The following is a 22,390-nucleotide window of genomic DNA, read 5'->3' on the forward strand; positions in this document are numbered from 1 at the left end:
CTGTTACTAATTCCACACCCTATGTGGTGTAACTTGTGTGTATTTGGAATTCTCTTCCTGAAAGGAAACGAGAAGCAGGGATTATTTCCAGCGAGTTTAATTCCACAGAGGAGAGATTGTTGACAGGCAAGGCAGAGAGATGTTGCAGACTGTCGCAGGGATGAGTCGCTGAGATCACAATCCCCTGTGTTCATAGAGAATGACGGAACAGGACTGAGGAGGCGAATGTCCTTTTACTAATTCAACATACCAGCAGCATACTCTGACAGAGAAGAAACGCAGTGAAATTAGTGTTTTTACCCATCGTTCTCTGATGAGGAACGGTACAAGTTTTTGTAAAATAAATGCGATGCTGGTGGGTGTATTTGTGAAATAAACGGGTTGTCAGGCAAGTTCGCCAGCGGGATATGATGATAATTTCATATGATTGCTATTCTGATGTGGCAACTTGTTTCCAGTAAGTGAGCAATAAGCTGAAGGAGAAGGGCGTCCATATCTCGCTGTTGACTTTGACCGGTAGTTATCTCTGGGAGATGGTTATCTCGGGACAGCTGCTCTCCAGTTGGTCCATTACTGCAATGGTCCAACTGCGGACAACTGTTAAAGATGGCTCGTTATAAACGGGGTGACCTTGAAGTCTGCTCCAGGCAGAGGGGGCACAGTTAAATCTGGAGCAAAGTAATGCCTCCTGTTCAAAAGAGAACATTATTCCAAATACGTAATATTCCATCAGAGTTGAGAGCGCCCTTCCTTCTGCTGTCTCTGTGCAATAAACCAACAGCGATCTTTGCCCTGAGCTGTCGCTGGAGTTTATAATCTGACAATAAACTGGCCCTAACTGGTACAATAAATTAAAGTGACGACGCCACCTCAACCGGACCAGGATGCGGGTTGTGATTCCTCTCCAGAGCAGATCAAGTGTTCTGGAGAGAGAAAATTATTGCACCGCTTGCACTGTAGTATTAATTCTGGTTCCGGCCACTTGTAAGAGTGACTTGTTCATGGAAATTAAGCTTTTATGTGGTTTAGCACAAGCGTTGTGGAACAAGGTGTGACGTTACATGCTGAATAGACTGAAGTTCTGGTTTATGAGCGCGTTATCAACTGAACATTGCTCAGGGAGTGTTCACTTACCGTTAGGGACATAAAATTCAGATGTTCAGACCTGGAGTCCAACACCAGGTAAGGACAGGGTCATAGGGGAAATGCTATTGTGCTTTATTACGCCCACTGGTCGCCCTAGTAATGCTATTGTTTCTATCAGTTCAATATTGTCCTGAGGATTGCGTGGATTAACGAATATGTGTGCTTTATTCTGTTTGTATGTTTTTTTTTAAACAAATACTTTATATATCTGGCAGTGATATTTAGGATAGAAATTCCTATAATAAATCTCACTGACAGTTGATAAAAGTATGGAAGTCTACACTCAATGGGCACGTTGTTATGTACTCCTGTTCCTAATGATGTGACACAGAGTGAATGCTCGGGGTTTACTGCGGCTGCACCCCGTCCACATTCTATGTTTGGTGCTCAGTGAGGCTGTCTTGCACTCCGCTGTTGGAGTTCATGGTTATTTGAGTTCTTGCCGCTTTCCTGTCGGATTTAATCAGTCTGCCCAATCTCACTGAGTTCTCCCATTAACGGGGCCTTTAGAACCGCTGTTCACTGGATTTCCTTTGGTTTGATTCCGGACCATTCTCAGTAAACCGAGAGATTTATACTTGAGAATCCAAGCTGCTGATCAGTTTCCGTAACACTCATACCACCCGGTCTGGCACCAGCGATCATTCCCCGGTCAACGTCACTTACATCACATTTATTTCCTCTTCAGATGTTTGGCCTGAATAACAACTGAACCCGTTGACCATATCTGCATGTGTTTGTGCTTTGACTTGCAAGCAGATGATGAACAGATCCATATTAATGAGCTGGTATAGAGTTGTACCTAACAAAGAAGCCATTTAGTGCATTTCCCATTTAGGCAAACCTTCACCCATCTCGAATATGAACACGGATGAGGTCTGGGCCTGATTGTTGATTATTTGCATGCTTGCAACAATAGGCTGTCTCTGGCAAAGCAGTGGACGAAACACTGTTGTAAGGTACGGATAATCTGGAGAGAGAGACCCGTCACTGTTCCCTCCAATCTGCGCTTCTGCATAACCAAAATGCTCCCACGAACGGAGCCTTTGTTGCAGCGCAGATGGAAGTAAACACTGTCGTATAAATGTTTATGAAACTTGAACGTTTTTCTTTGTTGCGCTGCATTTTTATCCTGTCCTTTAATTAGTAATTAAAATTAAAAGAATTGTTTTTCTCTTGTCTGTCTTCATCCTAAAATATTCATAGATGCATTTTACAAAAGAGGACACATCAACGATGTTGCGCTTTTTTCAGGCTGTGTGAAAATTCCCGGCTCAGAGCAATGGTTGATCCACGCAGCGGCAAAAATAGTCATTAGAGGGAACATTGGGGACGAAGCACGTTGCATTCTATGCATATTAATCACGATTGAATATGGTACATTATCGTGCTTCCTGTTATAAAGGAGATGTTATAAGTCAATAGAGTGGACAAAAAAATTTCACTGGGAACCTGTCTGGTATTCAGGAAATAGTAATGAATAACGCAAGAAAAATTAATAATAATTTCGCCTTGTCCGTGGGAGCGTACAGTGAGGCAATGATGCTCAGGTGCTTAACAATATAGAACTAATTCTGAGCAGCGAATAACTAGACGGTCCATTTACTATAAATTCAAGAGCTTTTCGTTTTCGTTTCTCTAAAGATTCACTATTAATGCCCCGGTAATCACTTTTCCTACCTTTTCATAACACTGTGTGTAGTACCTCCCCCATTATAGGTATGAGCAAGTATGAGATCTTGGCCAAATTGCGCAATTAGGTGTTCAGCATATCACGCATCATCCTGGATAAAGTTCTGATATCAGTTCTGATACTGGGTCTTCCACAGTGTCTTGTTCCACAGATGCAATCTGATGTACCGAGTTTCCAGCAGTTTATAAGAGGACGTAGGAATATGGCATTGGGGCGAAAAAGAAAATCAACCATGATTGAATGATGGAGGAGACTCGATGGACTGAATCACTTCATTCTGCTCTGATATCTTATCATGACTGAATGATGAGTCCTTAATATCCCGTATCAGGATTTGTGACGTGTGAGGGACAGTTACAAATTTGTTCCATGAGATTATTTTATTTGTCTTCAGCGTTTAAATATCAGAGAGATTCGCTTTTGAAAAAATTGAGCAGAAATATTTTTTTCTCCTTTGTATTGTTAATGTGCTTCATTCTCTGGTTAAAGTTAGACCTGCGGTGAGAGATTTAGTGGAAAAAAGCCCACAGCTGGAAAGAAGCTACGACTGAGAACGAGTGAACAGCGACAAGCGAACCAGCCCGAGGACTGAGAGTACCAACTGAAGAGAACCCTCTGACTCAGAGTTTCCATTGATTCAGTCAGGAGAAAGTTTGGTGAGTCTCATTCACTCGAACACTGGTCCTGTAAACATTACAGACCTGTACAAAGGAAGGTACGAAATAGGTGGAATGCCTCGGTCAGAACAAGTTGCAATCACTCCAGGTCTGGTAATGTGCTTTCAGAAGCCCAGCTCTTTACAGTCACTCACATTCTCTGAGTGTTTACTCATTTGAAGGGACTGCATCATCTGAAGTAGCTTTTGGTTAGTTCTGATGTTTCCTTGTAACGTTATAATCATCTTAAAATGCGTTGACAATTTCCTCCCTTTATAAGAAGCACCAAGTGTGTCATGTTGCAGTGATTGCAGAAATGTGGAATTACCATGAACTGCGGCAACATGTCCTTGATCCCATTGGCTATTGCAATCTGCAGTGATATACTTACCCTCGAATATATCGACGCGTCGGCCTCTGCTGTGAACAGACCATTTATAAAGGAAAATATCCCAACACTGCATTTTATTCAATCCTAACTAGCACATGGCAACCCATAATTTACATTGACATACCTTGGCCTCATCAAGTACTTTTCTGCTAATTACATTGTCAGAACCTGTGAAGGTGACATTAAGCAGAGGTGGAAATTCAAAGTTATGCTCCCATGGATGTTGTGCAAGGGCCTTCAGCAAAGCATTTGACAAGGTGTCACATGGCAGCTTGGTCTCGATGATCAGGTCCCATGCTGTCCGGAGAGAGCAAATTGGATGTATTCAAAATTAGCTTCAAGGTAGCAAGCAAAGAGTGCTGGTTGAAGATTTCTCCTCGCAATGGAGGCGAGTAATTAGAGGTGTGCGGTGGGGCTACAAATTGGGACCTTTGATATTCGTTATTTTGTAGCAATGATTTGGATGCGGTTGCACAAGGATTACTTGACTGGTAAGTTCGCAGAATGCACAACATTAGTAGTTGCTGTTCACAGAGAAGATTATCGTAGCATCTCGGGGATCTAAATGGACAGGGGCTGGTAAAGAGATTGCAAACCCAATCTGATCAGCGGCGGATTCATGCAGATGTTGGGGATCATGTGGATGAAACAGCCAGAGGAAGTGGATGAGGCAGGTGTAGTTCCATAATTCAAAAAGCAGTTGGGGTGTGTAGATGGAGTGAAGAGGCCAGAAGGGAGATGGCCCCATCACAGGAAATTGTGACCATCTCAGTGGGCACTGTGGTTGGCATTGTCTCGTTGGGCTGAACACTCTGAATTTGCATTTTATTGCTCTGTGACTCTGTCAGTAGATGCGCCAGGTATCAGTGAACAGGTATGGTGTGGAAGTGGTTACTAACAGGGAATGTTTGGTCCCCATGCCAAATGCTACAGGGGATGGAAATACTGTCATATTTGCAAAGTAGTCGTGCTCTCTGACTCACTGTCTGCTTGTTGTGAAATTTAGAGCCTCACCAGCAGGTGGAGCTGTCCTGCAGAGCGACCAAAGTGTAAACAAGACGACGACAATCAACAATCGTCAGTCAGAATCAGAATGGACAAAGGTATGATCACAGGGGTCTTTGAATTAAACTTTTATCGCGTTTGTACACAATAGTTCAGATGAAAGAACTGACAGAGGTGTTAACAGTGCATAGAAGAGTTTCATCCAGCAGTGTAATTTATCCCACTGATAAAGCGGCCTTGAGTACTTGATCAACCCAACAGTTCCAGCGCAGGGACCTGACACCAGTAATGGTCGAATCACTCCGCTCATCATACAAAGCTTCAGCTGAGTGAAAGGAGCAGGGACTCCTGAACCAGGTGGTCGTGAGTGAAACAGAGACAGGAATGTGACAGTGATCTTGTGGTTTATGTCCATGTTCAGGGTCAGGGTCCATTTCACCTCCAGACAGGCCCTAATATGTAAGACATCCTTAATTTTCACATAAAATTCAGAAGCAGATGATAGGAGCATTTCCGGGATTTCAGAGATTCTATGATAACACATCATTTCAGGTTTTGGAAGGAAAGCTACCAACTCCGCCTTGGTTTTCCTTGCCTGCTACGCAAAGGAGGAGGGGTGTCACCGAAATCTGTTTTCTGTAGCGGAGCGGAGATCATTGCCGGTGCTGGGAACGGCTGAGGATCAGGAGGCAGCTCATTGTAGATACATTTGTGATCTGCTTCGGAGTTTTAACACCCCAGTGAATGTCTGGGCTGTGGAGAAATGGTGAACCTGAGTTTCTAAATATTTCCCTCTTGATATAATCTTCTACCTGAATTTAAATTCCCAGGATCTTGGCTGGAAAACCCGGCATAACCAATGACCAGATGTCTGTGTCCCCTGTAGACATTGTGATTGTGCTCAAATCTGAGATTCCAGCTGGAATAAAAACGATGCTCCAGCCTGGAAACGGGTCCTTCGGCCCATATAATTCGTGCTGATGTAAATGTCCCATTTTCCTGCAGTTTTCCCAAAGTTCCCTCGTAAACTTCTTCTCCCCTTTTTCCTGCTCTCACATGCTCTCAATTTTGTAATTTTATTTGTGTTTGCGGCATGTAATTTATACCCATCAGCCACCACGTGAAAAAATGCCCCTTTGGTCCCTTTTAAATCTCTGCCCTCGAGTCTCAGACTCCCCTACCCGGGGAAAAAGACTGTGACCATCTATCCTATCTGCACACCTGATTACTGTGAGTGTGTGTGTGTGTGTGTGTGTGTGTGTCTGTGTAAGGTTTCCCTTCAAGCTCCTGAGCTCCAGGGCAAGCTGTCCCAGCCCAACCATATAACACAAAAAACAACACCCTAGCCCAGTACCGTAGTGTTCATTCTTCACTTCACACTTTCCAGCTTCATCACCTCCATCCTATAGATTAGCAACTGCAACTACACACAAAGGTCTAGAACCAAGACTTTGCCAGTGACATGCATAGTTGTTACATGATGATCAGCAGGTGGGGGAGAAGATGGCACCCAGGGGAGAGGTCAGCATAGATCGCAAGGGAATGGTCAGCCTGCGACACAGGGGACCGGACGACGTGCGTCTCAAGGGAATGGTCAGTCGGTGACCAAGGGGACTGGAGAAAGCAACTCCAGTCCCCTGGTCCAGTCTCCAGCCCGTCGTGTGACAAAGCAACTGGAGAATGTGTGATCCAGCAGACTGGACCATGTGTAATACCGTTGCTGGTCTTTGTGTGACACAGACTACCGGACAGTTAGTGACCGAGGGAGATTTTAGCTTGTGGAAGATAATCACAGTGATATTTCCCAGTATCACCGGACACCGGTGCATTATGATCCCGTGGTCATCCGTGCGTTCAGCTGCTGTGATTGGTATTACTGTGCCTATCCTGCTATTTTACTGGGACTAAATGTGTCCGGTCACCGGCTTATCGGGATGGTCACCTGACAGGATGTACGGTTCACATTAACCAGCACAGTTCCACTCCAAATCTGGTCAGCCAGAGTCTCGGCTCCTTTGCAATCTGAATCAGTTTTGCTCAGATCTAAATCACACTTGTATAACCTGCAATTCATCACTTATTTCATGTGGAAAATTGAAACTAGTATGGAACGTATTGAAGAGGATTTTACCAGGCGGATCATCGAGGGAAGATGATCGGGACACGGGATGCAAGGTACCAAAGCAGGGACAGATTGAGAGCGGTGTCCCAATGGAATCCGGTCCGGCCGCAGAGAAGGAGGAGAAAATTCAGCCCAGAGACAGTGACGTCAGAGACACTGATCCGGACCCTGGAACCGGCACAAGTGAGGCGACTGTCTGTCAGCTCGGAAGCTCATTGAACACAGGACTGCCAAGTCCCAAAGAAGGATCGGGTGAGTGAAATATGAGGGTGACGTGCTCACAGAATGCGGCAGGGTGGAGTGTAAACAGGGTGGAGCCCTGTTGGAGGGTTGGTCAGAGGAGAGGGAAAATGTGTGGGTGTGGTACATGTGGTGCACTGAGCAGCCGTTACCCCACTACAGGAAATGTACTACCTGCTCTGAGGATTTCCAGGATGTGAATTGGAGGAAATGCAGCTATCCAGATGAGGAGAGTGTTTCCGGGATGCGTATCGGGGAAATGTATTCGCCGGGATGGAGAGAGTATCTCTGGGAAGCAAATATTACCAACAATCCCAACATTTATGCCCATCCAAACTTAAATAGGTGAATGGGTCGGATGGGGGATGGACTGGTTTATATTAAATGTGGTCCTTCTATTACGTAATGCCTAGAACATTGTTGGGTAGGCTTTAAGGCAAGTGTTAGATTCAAGTCAAGTCAAGTCACTTTTATATTGCCATTTCAACCATAACTGCTGATACAGTACATAGTAAAAATGAGTCGTTTTTCAGGACCATGGTGTTACATGACACATTACACAAACTAGACTGAACTACGTGAAAAACAACACAGAGGAAAAGAAAAAAAAAAACACACAACAACTACACTAAACTACACACCTATCTAGGACTGCATAAAGTGCACAAAACAGTGCAGACATTACAATAAATAATATACATGACAATAGGGCAATAAGGTGTCATGCCAGGCTCTGGGTATTGTGGATTCTGATAGCTTGGGGGAAGAAACTGTTACGTAGTCTGGCCGTGAGATCCCGAATGCTTCGGTGCATTTTCCCAGATGGCAGGAGAGAGAAGAGATTATATGAGGACTGCATGGATCCTTCATAATCCTGCTGGCTTTACGGCTGCAGCGTGTTGTGTAAATGTCCGTAATGGTGAGAAAGGAGACCCCGATGGTCTTCTCAGCTAACCTCACTATACGCTGCAGGGTCTTGCGATCTGAGATGGTGCAATTTCCGAACCAGGCAGTGGTGCAGCTACTCAGGATGCTCTCAATACAACCCCTGTAGAATGTGATGAGGATGGGGGGGGGGGGGGGGGAGATGGACTTTCCTCAGCCTTTGCAGAAAGTAGAGACGCTGCTAGGCTTTCTTTGCTATGGAGCTGATGTTGAGGGACCAGGTGAGATTCTCCGCTAGATGAACAACAAGAAAATAGTTGCTCTTAACAATCTCTACCGAGGAGCCGCCGATGTTCAGCGGGGATTGGTCACTCCGTGCCCTCCTGAAGTCAACAACCATTTCTTTTGTTTTGTTCACATTAAGAGACAGGTTGTTGGCTCTGCACCAGTCCGTTAGCTGCTGCACCTCCTCTCTGTAAGCTGACTCGTTGTTATTGCTGATGAGACCCACCACAGTCGTGTCATCGGCGAACTTGATGATGTGGATCGAGCTGTGTGTTGCAGCAAAGTCATGGGTCAGCAGAGTGAACAGCAGTGGTTTGTGCATACAGTCGTAGGGGGACTCCGTGCTCAGTGTAATGGTGTTGGAGATGGAGAATTAATCCAGTTTTGTATCTGTAGGCAGGTTCAAGAAACTTTTTTTTGTTGAGTTGGGTGAGAGTGGTGGAGACGAGGGATATCTGAGTTCAAGCCTACATTTTCCTTTTTATATTCACAGAGCCAGAGTTTACAATCTCCGACCTCCTGGCAGAGGGGGAGGAATATCGACTGTACCAACTGACAAAGTTCTACAGGGACAGACTCAAACAAGCAATTGAAGAAAAGGTTGAGAGACTGGGTTGGATGTTGACAAAGGAGGGACATTTCAGTAGAGAAGAAAATGAGGTGAGAGCAGTTCGTGTATTGTCACTGATCTGCTGGTATCAGAGGGAATAGTGATCAACATTAATCTCCTGCATGTTTTAGGAGATCAACTTGGGAATGGAGACTTTGATCTCTGACTTGCCTCTCGCAGATCTGGTTTCAGTTTTTAAGGTGGGGAGCACTGGGAACTGCAGGTTTAGCATCACCTTTTCTTGTATCACCTGCTGTATTTATCAGTGTGAAGTAAGAGCAGTGGCTGCATATCTGGACTTCCAAAAGGCATTCGGTCTGAAACTAATTTCAAATCTTGGCTGAACCGTCGGGTAGCTTCACCTCATCTCATTAATCCAGGATGAGTATTAAACTGTCAACTGGGCCAACCGGCTTCACTGCGGTACCTGAGGGAGGGAAACCAGCTAACCACAGCTTGTCTTGGTTCCGTGAGATCCCAAACAATGTGTGGCTGACGTGTCATAGTCACAGCAAAGCATAGTAGAGAAACAGGCCTTTGGCCCATCTATTCCATGCCAGACTACATAATCTACTTATTCCCACTGACCTGCACCGGGTGATGGCGCTCTATACGCTCATTACGCAAGCATCTATTCAGAATTCTCTTCAGCAGTTGCACTACTTGCCCTGCTAGCTAGTTTCGCACTCTCACCACCCTCTGAGTAAACCGGTTTCACCTTTGTACCCTTTGAACTTCTCACCTTTCACCTTTTACTGATAACCTCTTGTTGTAGTACCTCTTTACCTCAGTACAAAATGCCTGCTTGCATTTATCCGATCTATATCCCAATGTAATTGTGTACACTTCTATCAAATCTCCGCTCAGTCTTTCATGTTCCAATGAATAAAGTCCTAATCAGTTCACTCTTTTCTAATAATTTAGGTCTTCCAGTCCAGGTAAGATCCTTGTAATTTTTTTTCTGTACACTTTCAAACTTATTTCCATCTTTCCTGCAGGTCGATGTGCAGAACTGCACATAATATCCAAATTAGGCCTCTCCAACGTCTTATACAACATCATATCGTACACGATATTTTCATTTACCAAGGTTAATATGCTAAGAATCTTTCTTTCAGAACCCATCAACATTTTCCGTCACTCTCAATGACTTATGGACTTGTATTCCCAGATCACTTTGTTCTACCGGTCTCTCTGTGTAAGATCTACCCTGATTGGCCCATCCGAAGTGCAACATCTTGCACCTGTCTGCATTAAATTGCATCAACTCCTTTTAAGTCCATTCTCCAGTTGGTCCAGATCTCACAGCAAGCTCGTGTAATCTTCTTCTTTGTCCACTGCACCTTCCCAATGTTGGAGTCATCAGCAAATTTGCTGATGCTGTTAACCATAATTTCATCCAGATCATTGATATAGATGACAAACAACAACAGGCACAGCACCGATCCCCGTGACACTGCACGAGATACAGGCGCCAAACAGAAATGCAACAGTCTATCGTGTTACTCCGGATTCTTTCCAAAAAGTTAGTGTCTAATCCAGTTTACTACTTTATCTTGAATGCTAAGCAACTGAATCTTCTAGACCGACCTCCTATACGGGACCTTCTCAAATACCATGCTGGAGTCCATGTAGACAATATCCACAACCTTGCCTTCATCAACTTTCCTGGTAACTTCCTCGACAATCTATGAGATTGATTAGGTGTGAAAGATCACGCACAAAGCTGATATCTTATGACCACAAACATCAATTTTTTGATCTAAAAGGGCAGAAAACATAAAATAAATCTAGTGACTAGCTGATATCTCATGATCCCAAAAATTCAACAGGTTGTCCTGAAAGGGAAGAAGCTCAATAGGATTTCCTGAAAGGGAAAGGGCAAACAAACAAAAATCTGCTAACTTGCTGAAAATCTGACTAATGAGAGACAGGGACACACCATTTCAGGTCACTCTCCTTGGAGCTCACAAACAGTGATTGTCTTGTCCTAGATCTGACCTATTCAGCCATGAGTGGTATTAGAAAATCAAGTGTGTTACACCAGTGAGTAACTCTGTTCTCGTTGGGATTCATTGGCACTGTCTGTAATGAATCACACAGGCATTATCCAAAGGCAAGAGGTAATCTGTAAATATGTTGCTCATCTATAAATTCATCATCTGTAGACGTCTGCTTTACTGGTAAACCTTTAAATTTCTTTCACAACTGTAACTCTTCAGACCCGGTAGCAGTGAATCTGAGGGATTATTTCACAGTGCAGGGAAATGTTTCAGGGAATGATGCTGATTTGTTTCATAATTGTTGTCCAATATTCGTGTTATGGAAAAGCTTTCCAATTCCCTTCTGGTAACTGTTCTAGGAGATGAATCATTCAGATCCAGGACATAGAACACAGAATAATACAGCACAGTACAGGCCCTTCAGCAAGGGTTGTGCCGACCCTTAAACGCTGCCTGACCCTTAAACGCTGCCTCTCTTATTTCTCAGAGTGATGGCCCAAGTCCATCCATATTCAGTTACCTTAATTCCATCATAGGTGTATGTTGCTTGAAGACTATTCAATGTTTAATTTATAATTCCTCAGTTAATCAGGAAACCTATGCCTGCATTCAGGAAGTCATTACCATTTTACGGTATCAGTGCCAGTCAGTAACCATCTCCATTATAAGATAGCCGCACTGACATTCCTTAATCTTCTTTTGTCTTTACACATCATGAGACCATAAGGCATCAGAGCACAATTGGCCATTAGGCCCATCGATTCTGCTCCGCCATGACATCATGGGTGATGTACTATCCCTCTCAACCCCATTCTCCTGCCTTCGCCCAGTGAACTTTGCTGACCAGACTAGTCAAGAAGATACCAGCCTCTGTTTTAAATATACCCAATGACCTGGTCTCCGCAGCCATCACTGCCAATGAATTCTACAGATTCACTACTCCTCAGCTAAATAATCTCCTCATCTCTGTTCAAAATGGACGTCCCTCTAATCTGAGGCTGTTCCGTCTGGTTCTAGACTCCCCCAATTAGAAACATCATCTCCACGTCCTCTCAATGTCATTCGGTATTCCACAGGTTACAATTAGATTCCCCCTCATCCTTCCACACTCCGGCCAGTACAGGTGCATCCAGGATCCATTCCCATCAAAATCTGGTTTAATATCACTGGTTCTGTTCGTTTAGATTCCTCTCTGGATTTTTCACGATGCCATCACATATTTTCTCTGATCAGGGGATCAAAATATGTGAGTGCGTTCTGGCCAGTGCTTGTTCTTATATTCTGATCCTCTCGAAGTGAATGCTAGCTTTGTATTTGCCTTTCCGAACACAGAATCAAACTGCACGGAATCCTGCACGAGGTCTCCAGAGATTCTTTACAACTCCGATTTCTGAATTTTCTCCCAGATTCAAAAATAGTCTACTTCTTCATTATTTCTGCTAAAGTATATGGCCACGTACCTCACAATACTACATTCCAATTGCCACTGATGTGTCCATTTTTCATCGGTCTATGTGGGGCACCTGGTCAAATGTCCTCGGGAACTCCAAGTAAACAACTTGCACTGACTCTCTGTTGTCGACCCAGCATGCTGTTCTCTCAAAAAATTCCAACAGTTCAGTCAGGCAGGATTCCCTTCCATGGATTGTCCTTTTTTTTATCATGTGCGTCCAAATACCCCGAAACCTAATTATCGACTGCTGACATCTTCCCAAACGCTGATCAGACTAACTGGCCTATAGTTTAAAATGATCAGTCGTCCGGAACCATTCCAAAATCTAGTGATTCTTGAGCGATCATTACTAATGTGTCCACAATCTCTTCCGCCTCCTCTTTCAGAAGCAATCGGATGAGTTGATCTGGACTCATCTATCTTCAGAACTTTTAGCTTACCAAGCGCCTTCTCCGCAATAATTGCAAATACAGTCACATCTGCCACCTGACATTCTCAAATATCTGGTACGTTCTGGTGTTTTTACAGTGAGGACTGACGCAAAATGCTGACCAATATCTTCCAGCATTTCCTTGTCCCCTGATAGTACCTCTTCACTGTCATTTTCTGGTGGTCCAATATCCACTCTCCTCTCTTACAATCTTCCTATATCAGACGGACCTTTTGGTAAGCTATTTTACATCATTCTCTAGCCTACCTTCATATTTCATATTTTCTCTATTTACGGTTTTTGAATTGCCTTCTGTTGGTTTGTAGAAACATTCCAGTCCTCCAGCTTTCTACTATATTTTGTAATATTCTGTGCCGTTTCCTTTGCTTTTGTGCTACTTTGACTACCTCGTCAGCCACGGTTGATTATCCTCCCTTTAGAATAATTCTTCATCATTGTGATCATTTGTCCTGCACCTTCTGAATTGCTCCGAGAAACTTCAGCCATTCCTGCTCTGCCATTGTCCCTGTTAGTGTCATTTTCGAATTTATTATTGCCCAGCTCCGCTCTCATGCCGAGGTAATTCCTTTATTCTACTGTTGCACTGATCCCTCTAACTTCACCTTCTCCCTTTCAACATGATTTTTGATTTTCTGTTCCAAAGCTACCTGCATATTGAAACTCCCCATGACAATTTTAGCATTGACCTTTCTCCATGCCTCTCCTCTCCCCCGTTGTAATCTGCAGCCTACATCCTGGCTACTGTTAACACGCCTGTATATAATTTCCATCAGGGTCATTTTACCTACGCAGTTTCTTAACATCCACATCGTCTAATCCGACATCACCTCTTTCTCAGGACTTTTCATTTTTTAATGACAGCAGCTTCGACCCAACACTTTCACCTACCTGCGTATCCTTTCGATACAATATTTATCCTTGGATTTAAGCACCCAACTATAAACTTCTGTCAGCCACGATTCAGTGATGCCCACCATCCACTTGTTTTTGCTCTCTCTCTCCCCTCTCTTCCGTTCTTGTTGTCACATCTTGTTGATGTAATGCTGCACATTGACAGATCAAGGAAATTAATCCCATTGCATCTACTGCAGGGTGTCAGTAAATCCTTATTCTTACACAATATTGATTTAGAATTTCCTTCAGTTACTGTTTCTCTGTTAATGACTGAACCCAGAGAGGATGAGGCAGCAGCCCAGTGACTGCATCTGTTCTGAAGCTACTGGTGCCATGAACAGATACTTTCCTGCACATTCTCCATGTCTGTCTGCCTGCTCCACAATAAGTCCATTGTTTCCTTTTGTAGAACGTCACTGAGCTGACAGAGAAGGGAAACCGGGCAGAGAGTTCCAGACTCTTCCTCAGTCTGGTGAATGGCAAAGGCTCCCGGGCCCGGAGGGCGATGTGGGAATCCTTTCTGATGTGGAGGACTGAGTTACCGAAGTTGGACAGAATACTGAGGGAAATACAGGAACTCGGTATGTTAAAACCATGCTCTGAACACAAAGGTACAATGAGATAAACAATTTAGTTATTTTAATTATTTCAGCTCTGTTTCAATGGATTCATTTTTATATTTAAACAGGTCCTGATCCACAGGAATACTTGAACATCGCCCAAGGTTTATCTGAATTACCCACTCAGCTGATAGGTGAGTGATCAAATGCACAGTTCAAACCACATCTCAAGTGTTAATCTGTGACTTGGCAAAACCTGGGAATCAAAATTCGCCATTAATCATTCGCTGATCTCTGGATTCAAGTAACAATTCAAAGAATCTCTCTTTGCAGCCTGAATATTCTACAATATATTTTTCTATTAATCCAGCTGTTGGTTCTGCTGAAGCCTTCACTCCAGGTCCTCACGCTCTGGGAATCCCAACACACCCCAGGCAGGCTCCTGATGCACTGTATGACCCAGTCCAGGTGACTTTTCTATCTTCAGACCTTTCATCTTCCAAGCCCCTTTTCCTCTGTAATAGCACTACACGCAATTCTGTTCGCTGATGTTCTTTACCTTTTGGAATTCTGCCAGTGACTTGCACAGAGTTTGTCTGGCATTTCCCTTTCACCCGTTACTGCAACTACAACAGCAGTTTCTAGTGGTCCGATATCGACCCTCTCCCATTTTCCACTCTTTATATATCCGGGAAAGAAAGGAAAAATACTTTGGTATCCTTTCTTATATTATTGACCATTTCCTTGCATTTCCTGCACATTCATGTATAACTAGGAGCATCTAGAACATAGTTGCCTCCGACATGACCCTAGTCACTACACTCTAGACACCGGAATACTACAGCACAGTACAGTCTCTTCCGCCCCGGATGTTGTGCTGACCCATGTATTCCTTTAAAAAGGGTACTAAACCCACACTACCCCGTGACCCTCTCTTGTTCTTTCATCCATGTGCCTGTCCAAGAGGTTCTTAAATACCCTTAATGTTTTAGCCTCCACCAGCATCTCTGGCAAGTTGATCCAGGCACCCAGAACACTTTGTAAAAAAAAATTACCTGTGATGACTCCCCTAAACTTCCCTCCCCTAACTTTGTACATATGCCCTCTAGTGTTTGCTGTTGGTGCCCTGGGAAACAGGTTCTCGCAATCCACCCGATCTATGCCTCTCATAATTTTTTAGACCTCTATCAAGTGCCCTCTCATCCTTCTATGTTCCAAACAGAAAAGTCCCAGCTCTGCTAACCTTGCTTCACATGACTGGTTCTCCAAACCAGGCAGCATCCTGGTAAATCTCCTCTGCACCCTCTCCATAGCTTCCACCTCCTTCCTATAATGAGTTGACTGGAATTGAACGCAATACTAAGCGCGGTCTCACCAGAGATTTGTAGATTTGCAACTTGGCCTCTCTATTCTTGAAATCAATCCCCCTATTAATGAAGCCTAGCATCCCATAAGAGTTCTTAACTATCCTATCAACCCGTGCAGCGACCTTAAGGGATGTATGGATTTGAACCCCAAGGTCACTCTGTTCATCCACACTCTTAAGTAACCAACAATTAAACTTGTACTCAACATTCTGGTTTGTCCTTCCAAAATGCATCACCTCACACTTATCCGGATTGAACCCCATCTGCCACTTTTCTGCCCAAATCTGCACCCTGTCTATATCCTCTTGTAACCTTCGACAACCTGCAGCTCCATCCACAACTCCTCCAATCTTCATGTCATCCACAAGTTCACTCACCCATTCTTCCACCTCTACATCCAGGTCATTTATAAAAATCACAAATAGCAGGGGTCCCAGGACAGATCCCTGCGGCACTCCACTAGTCACCGACCTCCAGGCAGAATACTTTCCTTCCACAACTACCCTCTGCTTTCTTCCTGTAAGCCAACTATTTATCCAAACAGCCAAGGTTCCACTTATCCCGTGCCTCACGATTTTCTGGATGAGTCTCTCGTGAGGGACCTTGTCAAATGCCTTGCCAAAATCCATGTAGACCACATCTACTACCGTACCTTCATCAATTGCTTTTTGTTACCTCTTCAAAAAACTCAATTAGCCTCGTGAGGCACGACATTCCCTTCACAAAGCCATGTTGACTCAGACAGTAAATTCCAGGCACCCAGAACTCTGTTAAAAAACTACCCACAACTGCTGTAAATTTACCCCATCTCACCTTAACCAAATGCCCTCTGGAATTAGACACCAGTCATATGTAAAAAAAAAACCAAACAAAATACAGGCTGTCAACCCAAACTCTTATCTCTCAAACTTGTACACCTCAGTCGGATTTCTATTCTAACTCCAGAATAAACAAATCAAGTTTATCAAACTTCTACTTGTAGCACATGCCACCGAACCCAGGCAACACCCTGAAGAACCTGTTCTGCACCCTCTCCAATCCTTCCAAGAGCTGGACAAGCAGAAGTGAACACAATACTCCAGGTGCTCCCTAAAACCATAAGACCTAGTAGCAGAATTAAGCCATTCGGCTCAGTGAATTTGCTCTTCAATTCCTCTCTACCCCATTATCCCAGTAAACGTTGACGCTCTTCCTAATCAGGAACATATCGACCTGCATTTTAAATATATCCAATGAAGTGTCTTCCTCAGCCGTCTATGACAATAATTTCAGAGATTCACCACCCGGCCGCCAAGACATTTCTCCCAGTTTGTGTCCCTGGCAGCCAGGACAATTCCCCACAGTTCTCAAGCATGTTAATATTCTGTATGAGCCTCCCATGTGGGACTTTGTCAAACACTCTACCAATATACAAGTAGACAATATCCATGTGTAACTTATTCAATCTCCTTTGTCACCTCCTGGAGGAACTCAATCAAGCTGGCAAGACACAAACCCGACCCAAAGCCTTGCTACTGAACCCCAAACCACCTCATACATCCTCTCTGTCATACTCCCATGGGGGAGAACATATAAAAGGCTGAAGGTATATACCACCAGCCTCAACGACAGCTTTATTCTGCATTTATAAGACTACTAAATGGTCACCTTCTATGTTATTATTGGCTCTTAATAATAATAAGATAATTTTATATCTAAAATTATAGCATCGTACATCTCGTAACTAATAACAACTCAGATAACAACTTAGATAACCACAATATACTCACAGGAGAGCAGACAGAATACCGTTCGGGTTTGAACAACAGATAGCAGATTATGTAATTCTATTTCAAATGCTGTGGAAAGCAGAAAACTTTCAGTGTTATATTGTCAATCAGAAAAAAAAACACATCTGGTTCTGTTCCTCGTCTGTTTAAAAGAAGTTCCAAATATATATAAAATTCATACAATGCTTGTGAAATTTCTACAACTGATGAAGCATTCGCGTAAAATAATCGTCCTATTAACAACCACAGAGGAACAACGACCACTATCAAAATAAATGGAGGGGTTTTCCAGAGCGACTCACTGAGCCCACTGCGGTTTTGTCTAGCTTTAAGCCCACTCATAATTTACTGAAACAGACAAAAATCAGGTATCTAATCAGAAAAAAATATGAATTATACCTTGACACAGCTATACATTGAGGATTTGAAATTATTTGCTCTTGCATCAGTAAGGCTGAAACAAACAATTCAAATACTGGAACTAATTTCCAAATATATAAGCATGAACTTTAGACTAGAAAAGTACAGAACATCTAACATAAAGAATGGTGCAATCCAGCCGGTAGAATATCAAATGGAGCATCGGGATGCAACGGAACAGAATATGAAATGGATATTTAGGATATCAATAAGCAAAGAAAATAGTTAATAATGTGATAAAGGAAAACCTTCCAACAAAATTTACTTCAAGGCTGAAGAAAATCTGAATTTACTGCTAGGCTGAACAAACTCTGAATTTACATCAAGGATCAAGAAAATCTGCCAATCAGAGCTGAACAGTAAAAATATAACGAAGGTAGTAAACACTCACTGTGCCCATATTGACGTATAATTTTGGTAAAATATCCTGGTCTGAAACAGATCTGGAAAATATGCAAAAAAATAAGACCTTAAATAATAATTTCTGGAAAACGCCATGTGCACTGGAGCGCACTTGGATTAATATCAACGAGGACAGTTTGCGGATGATGAATAACAGATCTAAAAAAATGAAACAGCAGCCAGATAAAAATTTTCTGGATCAGGGTTAATATCATGGACACGTCGTGAAAATTGTTTTTCTGCTCCAGCAGCACAATTACGGTATAGTGTGTGCAGTGAGTCTGTATTTATGTATACAATTGTGGAAATAGAACTGTATCAGCATGAATTAATCAGTCTGATGGCCTGGTGGAAGAAGCTGTCACGAAGCCTGTTGGTCCTGGCTTTTACGCTGCGGTACCATTTCTCGGATGGTAGCAGCTGGAACAGTTTGTGCCTGGTGAGACTTGGGTTCAGAATGATCCTTCGGGCACTTTTTACCCCTTATCTCTGAAATGACCTGAATAGTAGGAGGTTCACATCTACAGGTGCACTGGGCTGTCCGCACCACTCTCTGCAGAGTCCTGCCATTGAGAGAAGGAGAGTTCCCAAACCAGACAGTGATGCAGCCAGTCAGGATGCACAAAATTGTGCCCCTATAGAAAATCGTTAGCATTTAGGAGCCCATCCCAAACGTCCTCAACAACCTTAACGATTTGTTTTTCTTTTTTTTTTGTTCAGACTAGAGAATATGCCAGGCAGGATGTTGGAATGCTCCTCTTGCAGGATGTGGGAAGTCAGGGAGACCTCCAGTGTCCCTGACAACGATCCCTGCAAGAAGCGCATCCAGCTGCAGCTCCTAACAGATCGCGCTTGGGAACTGGAGCAGGAGCTGGATGACCTCCGGATCATTCGAAAGACTGAGTAGTTTATAAATCGTAGCTTCCAGGAGGTAGTTACTCCTAAGGAACGGGGCACAGGTAATTGGGTTACCATCAGTTGTGTGAAGGGGAAAGGGCAGTTAATGCAGGGTTCTTATGTGGCCAATCCCCTCCAAAATATGTATACCAATTTGGATACTGTTGGGGGGCGGCTTACCTGGGACAAGCTGCGGCAGCCAGATCTCTGGCACTGAGTCTGGTTCTGCAGTGCAGAACGGAGGGAGGAGGAAGAGGAGAGCGGTAGTGATAGGGTTCTCCATAGTCAGGGGTACAGACAGGAGATACTGTGGTTGTGACAGAGACTCCCGGATGGTTTGTTGCCTCCAGGGTGCCATGGTCAGGGATGTCCCTGATCGCCTGCACAGCATTCTGAGGTGGGAGGATGATCAGCCAGATGTCGTGGTACACATCGGTACCAATGACATAGGTAGAAATAGTCAGGATGTCCTGAAGAGTGAGGACAGAGAGCTTGGTAGGAAATTGAAAAACAGGAGATAGAGGGTAGTAATCTCCGGATTGCTGCCTGTGCCACGTGCCAGTGAGGGTAAGAGTGCGATGCTCTGGCAGATGAACACGTGGCTGAGAAACTGGTGTAGGGGGCAGGGTTTCAGATTTCTAGATCATCGGGACCTCTTCAGGGGCAGGGGGGACCTGTACAAGAGAGACGGGTTACACCTGAACTACAAGGACACCAATATACTTGCAGGGAGGTTTGCTAGTTTTATTGGGGAGGGTTTAAACTAGATGGGAACCAGAGTGCCAGAGTAGATAGTGGAACGGGGGTAAAAATAAATGATGTTGTTAGTTCATGCAAAGTCACAAATAGCAAGGTTGTGTGTGCTGGTAATAATCTTCTGAGGTGTGTATATTTCAAAGCGTGGAGTGTTGTGGGAAAGGCAGATGAGCTGAGGGCCTGGATTGACACATGGAATTATGACATCATAGCCATTACTGAAACTTGGCTACAGGAGGGGCAGGACTGGCAGCTCAGTGTTCCAGGGTTCTGATGTTTCAGACGTGATAGAGGCAGAGGGATGAAGGGTGGGTGGTGGCTTTGCTAGTCAGGGAAAATATTACAACGGTGCTTCGACAAGACAGATTAGATGGCTTGTCCACTGAGGCCATATGGGTGGAGCTGAGAAACAGGAAGGCATGACCACATTAATAGGGTTGTATTATGGGCTACCCAATAGTCAGCGAGAATTGGAGGAGCAAAGAGATAGCTGAGAGATAACAGACAACAGCAGGAGACAGAAATTTATGATTGTAGAGGATTTTAATTTTCCACACATTGATTGGGACTCCCATACTGTTAAATGTCTAGATGGGTTTGAGTTTATAAAATGTGTTCAGGAAAGTTTGCTAAATCAATATATAGATGTACCAACTAGGGAGGATACAATATTAGATCTCCTATCAGGAAATGAGTTAGGGCAGGTGACGGAAATCTGTGTAGGGGAACACTTTCGTTCCAGTGATCAAAACGTCATTAGTTTCAACTTGATCATGGATAAAGACAGATCTGGTCCTCGGGTTGACGTTCGAAACCTGAAAAGGGCCAAATTTGAAGAAATGAGAAGGGATCTAAAATTCGTAGATTGGGACAGGTTGTTCTCTGGCAAGGATGTGATTGGTAAGTGGGAGACCTTCAAAGGAGAAATTTTGAGAGTGCAGAGTTTGTATGTTCCTGTCAGGGTTAAAGGCAAAACGAATAAAAATAAGGAGCCTTGGCTATCAAAGGATATTGGAACTCTGATAAAGAAGAAGAGAGAGATGTATAACATGTATAGGCAACAGGGAGGAAATAAGAAGCTTGAAGAGTATAAAAAGAGTAAGAAAATACTTAAGAAAGAAATCAGGAGGGCTAAAAGAAGACATGAGGTTGCTTTGGCAGTCAGGGTGAAGGATAATCCGAAGAGCTTCTGCAGGTATGTTAAAAGCAAAAGGATAGTAAGGGATAAAATTGGTCCTCTTGAAGATCAGAGTGGTCGGCTATGCATGGAACTGGAAGAAATGGGAGAGATATTAAATGGTTATTTTGCATCTGTATTTATGAGAGAAACTGGAATGGAGTCTATGGAAACAAGGCAAACAAGTAGGGAGATCATGGAACTTATACAGATTAAAGAGATTAAAGAGGTAGTAAATTGGATTAGACATTGGCTCAATGGAAGAAGCCAGAGAGTGGTAGTGGAGGATTGCTACTCTGAGTGGAGGCCTGTGACTAGTGATGTGCCATGGGGATCAGTGCTGGGTCCATTGTTATTTGTCATCTATCTCAATGATCTGGATGAGAATGTGGCAAATTGGATCAGCAAATTCACTGATGATACAAAGATTGGAAGTGTAGTGGACAGTGAGGAAAGTTTTCAAAGCTTGCAGAGGGATTTGGACCAGTTGGAGGAATGGGCTGAAAAACGGCAGATGGAGTTTAATGCGGACAAGTGTGAGGTATTGCACTTCGGAAGGTCAAACCAAGTTAGAACATACAAGGTAAATGTTAGGACATGAGGAGGGCAGTAGAACAGAGGGATCTGGGAGTAGAGATACATAATTCCCTAAAAGTGGCGTCACAAGTAGATAGGGTCGTAAAGAGAGCTTTTGGTACATTGGCCTTTATAAATCAAAGTACTGAGTATAAGAGTTGGAATGTAATGGTGAGGTTGTATAAGACATTGGTGAGACCGAATTTGGAGTATTGTATGCAGTTTTGGTCACCTAATTACAGGAAGGATATTAATAAGGTTGAAAGAGTGCAGAGAAGGTTTACAAAGATGTTGCTGGGACATGAGAAACTGAGTTACAGGGAAAGTTTGAATAGGTTAGAACTCAATTCCCTGGCATGTAGGAGAATGAGAGGTGATTTGACAGAGGTGTATAAAATTATGATGGGTATAGATAGAGGGAATACAAGCAGGCTTTTTCAACTGAGGCTAGGGGAGAAAAAAAGAACCCCAGAGGTCATGGGTTAAGGGGGAAGGGGGAAAAGTTTAAAGGGATCATTGGGGAAGTTGCTTCTTCACACAGAGAGTGGTGGGAGTGTGGAACGAGCTGCCAGATGAAGTTGTGGATGCGGGCTGACTTCTGACATTTAAGAAAAACTTAGACAGGTATATGG

At 43.6% G+C, this 22,390-nt stretch overlaps 1 protein-coding gene across 2 annotated transcripts in view; it reads left to right on the forward strand.

Annotated features, from left to right (window-relative positions):
- The first annotated feature begins 287 nt into the window (after positions 1 to 287).
- LOC132386890 (NACHT, LRR and PYD domains-containing protein 3-like) overlaps positions 288 to 22,390 on the forward strand; it is a 29,674-nt gene continuing 7,571 nt past the window's right edge. The window contains exons 1-6 of one of the 2 annotated variants that reach the window (XM_059959243.1): positions 288 to 3,495; positions 4,893 to 4,989; positions 6,996 to 7,265; positions 8,917 to 9,083; positions 14,244 to 14,415; positions 14,523 to 14,588. In XM_059959243.1, coding sequence (XP_059815226.1) covers positions 4,980 to 4,989; positions 6,996 to 7,265; positions 8,917 to 9,083; positions 14,244 to 14,415; positions 14,523 to 14,588 — 685 coding nt within the window. In that variant the 5' untranslated portion in view covers positions 288 to 3,495; positions 4,893 to 4,979. The remainder of the gene's footprint in view (positions 3,496 to 4,892; positions 4,990 to 6,995; positions 7,266 to 8,916; positions 9,084 to 14,243; positions 14,416 to 14,522; positions 14,589 to 22,390) is intronic. The other variant, XM_059959244.1, reaches the window with a different exon arrangement.

This window comes from Hypanus sabinus, unplaced genomic scaffold (genome assembly GCF_030144855.1).
Source record: "Hypanus sabinus isolate sHypSab1 unplaced genomic scaffold, sHypSab1.hap1 scaffold_1366, whole genome shotgun sequence".
NCBI lineage: Eukaryota > Metazoa > Chordata > Chondrichthyes > Myliobatiformes > Dasyatidae > Hypanus > Hypanus sabinus.